General features: G+C 47.9%; 1 protein-coding gene across 2 annotated transcripts in view; it reads left to right on the top strand.

The window, feature by feature from the left end:
* Window positions 1–506: 506 nt before the first annotated feature.
* Window positions 507–5,631, top strand: part of RGMB (repulsive guidance molecule BMP co-receptor b) — a 13,582-nt gene continuing 8,457 nt past the window's right edge. The window contains exons 1-2 of one of the 2 annotated variants that reach the window (XM_042864949.1): window positions 507–600; window positions 2,219–2,727. In XM_042864949.1, the coding sequence (XP_042720883.1) occupies window positions 507–600; window positions 2,219–2,727 (603 nt within the window). Of the gene's footprint in view, window positions 601–967; window positions 2,728–5,631 lie in introns of those variants that run through there. The other variant, XM_042864948.1, reaches the window with a different exon arrangement.

Below are 5,631 nucleotides of genomic sequence, written 5' to 3'. Positions count from 1 at the left end.
CCGCACCGCACCGCACCCCACCGCGCGCAGCCGCGCCCCGACAGCCCGCAGGCGCCCCTTGACGGCGGCGCGTGGCAATGCGGACGCCGCCTCCGTCGGCAGAGCGTGGGCGCATCACGTGGGACGGGGCGCGAAGAGCCCGAGGCGGTGGCGGGGGCGTGGCCGCAGCACGTCGCGCTGCTTGCGGGACGGGGCGGGCAGCCAACGGGAGGAGGTGGGTTGGGCGCGGGGGGGCGGGCGCAGGGGAGCTCGGTAGCGCGGCGCGGCGCGGGGCCTGCGGCAGCTCGGGGTGCGGGCCGCCGACGCCGGCTGCTCCGCGTCTTTGTGCTGAGCTCGCCTGGCTGCCATGCTGCGCCGCCCCGCGCCTGTCCCGCTGCGGTCCGGCGGCTTTCGCCCCCCGCTGCGCCGCTGAGAGAGGAAGCGGCGAGGAGGAGGAGAAGGAGGGGGTCGCCGCCTGCCCGCCCCCCCATGCCGCCGCCCCGTCCCGCGGACCTGCATGGACGGGCATGGGGAGAGCCGCGCCTTCCCGCGCCGCCGGGGCTGAGCCGCCGCTCGCCGCCCTCGGCCTGCTGGCCGCCCTGGGGCTGCTCCTGCGCGCAGGTACCGCGGCGGCGCGCGAGGCCCGCGGGCAGGGAGCGGCGGGCGCGCGCCGCGGTGCGGAGCCGTGCGAGAGCTGGGGCGGCCCCGGGGCCTCCGCGGCGCAGCTCTCCGAAGCAGCTCCGCGCCCCCGGGTCCGGGGCGGTGCTCGGCGCGGCTGCCCGCGCAGGTGTGCGGGGCGCGGGGCTGGCGGCGAGGTGCTGGCGGAGCGTCGCGCTGCGCGGCGGCTGCTGTCCGCTCGTATTCGTGCAGTTGCAGGAAGGGGCTGCGTTTAGAGATGCAGGGCCTTGCGTTGTTCGGCTGCCGTGTTCTCACCCCTCGTGTCTCAAGGGTTCCTAAACGCTCTAGCTGGCTGCTTAAGGCGGACGAACCCGGGCCTCTTTACCGTGAGGACAGGCACCGAGAAATGGTGCTGAGGTGGAGATTTGAGGGAGGGAGAGCGGTATCAATCATGCTGTGTTTTCTCACTCTGCGCACCTCTGCATACCAGAGTACTTTTATGTTGTTTTAAGTCTGTGTTATGACTGTTTGTGATTTCAAAAGGATGTGTGCTCAGCTGGATTTCACAGGTCATAGAAGAACAAAAACACACAGCATGATTTTAGCGGTTAGCTCTGAGAGCTTGGACATTAATGGCACGAAGTCCAACACGTATTCTGTATGAAACCCCGCTTACTGCTGTGTCTCTCTGGGTGGAGGGGAACCTGCCTTCCTGCTGACTGGTATCCTGGTTTCATCCTTTCTGGAATACGCGTATTGTTTCCCCTGTTGCCGTGTGCAGCCTCCTTTGTCTCTTTTCTGTCCTTCATGAACTGCGTAGAAATTACATACAGAAGGCTGATGCTAACTGCTGTAAGGATTGGGAAGGGTTTGGAGTGGTGACAATAAGAGCTGTGGATGCGGGCTGTGAAACCTCAGGTTTGCTTTCCAGTGTGGTAATTGTGTTCTTTGTGGAAGCGAGGTGATCAGATAAGGTGCAGTTGTTTTGTTCACATAAGCTGAACTGTGTTCCTGCTATGTACTCTTGACAGGGACTTAAGATTTCAGTGGGGAGAGGCTTTTTTTCCCCCTCTTTATTGAAATCTACCGTAAACGGTGCTACACTCGCCATACACGGGCTCTGTAGTCAGCAGCTTGAGCTTCAGATAGCTGTGAGCTTTCTGATCTTTGCTGTCTGTTTCTGCCTAAACCTGCATGTCTTGCCATCATTGCCACATCCTTCTCAGGGGCAGGATTCTAGTTGGAAGTTCAGTAACTTATGTTAAGGACTGAAGGACTAAGTGGAGACCTGCATATTGACAGAGTGGTTAACTTAAGCACGGAATTGCATCATAGCTTTCATATCATCTGTAAAGAAATGCTGGGCTCATCCTTGGCTGAGTTAATGTTTTTAATCCATTATTTGCTGTTGTCTAGCTGAAAATGAAATCATGCTTGGGTCATCTCAGCTTTTATATGTGCTGTGTTGCTATCTTTCAGCTTCACTTAACCCCTTTTTCTTTATTGCAGCGTTTTATCAGTGAGTGCTGTGGGTTGCCTGCAGGTTGCTTTGTGCAGTACCTGTGGGGGTGGAACAGGGTGCAAGATTTTAATTCTGCTCTGCCTTCTGTTTTGTGCCTAGGTAACTGCCAGCTGCAAGCACCTTGTCGAATCCAAAAGTGCACCACTGATTTTGTTTCCTTAACTTCACATCTAAACTCGGCTCTTGATGGCTTTGACTTGGAGTTCTGCAAGGCCCTGCGAGCATACTCTGCCTGCACCTATCGCAACTCCAAAGTATGCCGTGGAAACCTAGTCTACCATTCTGCAGTGCTGGGGATCAGCGACCTCATGAGCCAGAGGAACTGTTCCAAGGATGGCCCCACATCCTCCACCAACCCCGAAGTGACCCATGATCCCTGCAATTACAGTGGCCACACAGAGGCCAATGGATATCAAGGAGGGGAGAAAACTATCCCTACTTACCTATTTTGTGGCTTGTTTGGTGATCCTCATCTGAGGACTTTCAAGGATCACTTCCAGACGTGCAAAGTGGAAGGTGCTTGGCCTCTCATAGACAATAACTACTTAACAGTGCAAGTGACGAATGTGCCTGTGGTCCCAGGATCCAGTGCTACTGCTACAAATAAGGTATGGATTATTCATAAAGACTGTATATGTACAAAAATAGAAGGCCACAATAGCAGGGTTACTCATCCCTTAGCAGTGAAGGAGTTTGTTTCAGCTGGGACAGCTTCTTAGCAACAAACAAAAATGAAAAGAGCTCATTTTCTTTCTCAGTCTCCTTGCAGCTCCTCACCCTCTCCAAATAAAAAAGTAACCATAGGTATTGCAGTATAAAAATTTAAGCATAATAAATTAGTACTTCAAAATGGTTATCAAATTGCAGCATCTGTACCCCTGCAGTAAACAGAAATTGTAGGCAAGGAGCAAGAAAAGGCTGAGTCTTGCTTTGCTTGAGTTCTCTTAGTTGTATAGCCATAAATGTAGAGAACAAAAACCACTGGCACAGTGATGCAAGATACGATTTACTAAGATCTTGAGGATTGATAGCAGAGACAAGAATGGTAACTGCGGAGAATTGAGAGGCAATAGCAAAAACAAGTTACGTTGCCAGGTGGTTGTCAGAAGATCTTATTTCTCTAGCTCTAGAAAGAAGCAGCAGCCTGAAAATCTTGCCAAGAGTGAATGTCTTTTTTCAGACAGGCAAGACTTAAGATGGCTCTGCACCAAACTGCTTTGGGTGGCTAGGGGAGGAATGCATATATTGATAGCATTTGCCATTTCTTTACTGTAAGAAAGTACGTAATTCTTTCTGCTAAAGGTGAATAGCAGATGTGCCTATAGAAAGAAAGTGAGGAGATAGTATGAGTCTTACTGAGACACTATTGGATTTCCTGCAAGAGCCAGGGGTGTGAAAATGCTCTGAACTTTTGCAGGTGCTTATTCATCAGTAAATGAAAAGACCTGAACATACGCTTAAAACTACCACCTCCCTTCTTCCCTTTCTGGAATGAAAAGACCTTTGTTTTGGCTGTGTTAGTGTGGCTCTTAGGGCCTGACATATCTTGATCTGACTTGTACGCAATATCAAGACAGCACTGAAGAGTTTTCTCTGTCTTACTAAGGTTGGAGGAAGCACATTGTCCACAGAGATGTCTGTGAAGAAATATTAATTAATGCTGTTGTATTTTTTCTGGATTCTGAGATGCTGACATCAACGTTTATGTCAGCAAAGCAAATTTTTGCATATGCAGGAGGTGAAAATTTGGACTGATGCATTATTAAAATTCAAATGTATTTTTTATCTTTTCATTTTCTAAGAACAGTCTGTACTGTAAATGAGTTCTTAAGGAGTATAAAAGCAAGGCATTAGGCTATCTCATCTATGTAAAAGAGTGAAAGGGACATAGGTCCCTTGAAATCTGCTCCAGAGTCTTTTTTGAAGGACACTTAAGAAATAAGTCCCTTTTCATATCTGCAGTAGGCTTCTGTCCTTGGTTTTGATAAGGTTCTACAGAATGCTGTTTCTGTGTTACTGGTAGTGCGAGAAGCAGAACTTGCATTTCTCTGTACGCAAATTGTGTGAGTGGCCAGGGTGGGATGGCAGCAGATAGGTAGTCTTATCTTAACCTTTAATGTCCGCATTCTAAATGCAATTGACCGTGGTAATGTGTTATGCTGGTACATGTGTTGTCAAACAGATAACCAAGAGTAGGAGGACTTCAGGACATATTTGTCCATGCGTACTGGGGGAAACAATATGTTCCATAGGGTGTACCTTCTGTCATTTTTGTTCTCAGCGTTTTTGTATTCTTCCTTAATCTGACACTCTGGAAGAGGTGGGCGTGTTTCTTTTATAATCCTGGGTTTAATATGCCTGCAGTTGCACAATGACAGCTCAGCATGTGGAGGTGATTAAACAAGATGTACATCTTAGGATATTAGAAATGTTTCTAACAGTAATATCTGTTACATGCTTACAGCCCTTGAGTATTTTCTTCCTTTGACAGACAATCATATTTTTATCAACGTACCTGTTTGTAGAAAATGAAGGTTGTTTGAACTGCATGCATAACTAACTTGACGTTTTAAGTTTTAATACCTCTAATGCATTGTCTTGATCCCTTATCACTTCATGGAGCAGACTGCTACAAATGATGAAGGAAAGGCTTGTTAAAACTGCACTGCTCTTGCTGGATTGATGCCTGTAACATTTTATCTGCCAGTGTTTCATTTTGGTTGAGGCTACTGGTGGTATTTCCCTTATTTTGGCCATTAAGCAGCTTATTAGGGCTGCTTAAGATGCCCTTGAAAGAACTACCCAGAAAATTTCAGTGATTTTTTACTTACAGATTATTTATAGCTTCAAGTATGCAGATAAGTTGTTTACCTTCTCCTTAAGAATGGTTTCCAGAGCACAATGCATCACTAGTCTTGCTGGTTTCTTCAGTGCAGTTATTTGGGATAAATCCTTTTTGGGAAATAATAACAAAGGTTTACGCTGATCTTAAGTTGTGCAGCAGCCACAACAAATACTATGTAAATTGCTAATTAGGTTACTTAATCCACCCTAAAGCAGACCAGTTGAAAGCAGAAACAAAAAGAATAAAATGCTTCAGTTTCTCCTGAATACCATTTTTAAGGGAAGTGGTTTAAAGAGCCATAGGATCAGAATGTTGTGTCTTCATCCCATATACAGTATACACGTGGAAATGGCATACCATCAAGTGGCCTTGTACATGATTACTGACTTCAGATTTGTTATAGCTGACCAGTACACCAAGTTTTAGATGAATCAGCAGAGTGAGAAAAACATTATTTGCAAAGATGTCCTTTCCTTTTGAAAACTTTGAGACTTGATTAACACCAGCAGTCTGGGGGCTATTCTGCTAGTCCACTGAAAACTGGGGACTATTCTGCTAGTCCACTAAAAACAACAACAACAACAAAAAAGCAATGCCAGGAGGAGGTTTCAAAAAGAAGAGTATGCAGAAAAAAAAAAAGTGCCAACTTCCCTCCCCCCCTCCCCCC

The sequence above is a fragment of the Lagopus leucura genome, unplaced genomic scaffold, assembly GCF_019238085.1.
Source record: "Lagopus leucura isolate 7727_CA_CO unplaced genomic scaffold, USGS_WTPT01 Super-Scaffold_774, whole genome shotgun sequence".
Taxonomy (NCBI): Eukaryota; Metazoa; Chordata; class Aves; order Galliformes; family Phasianidae; genus Lagopus; species Lagopus leucura.
Note: the sequence above shows the minus strand (reverse complement) of the source record. Positions and strands in the feature narration are given on the sequence as shown.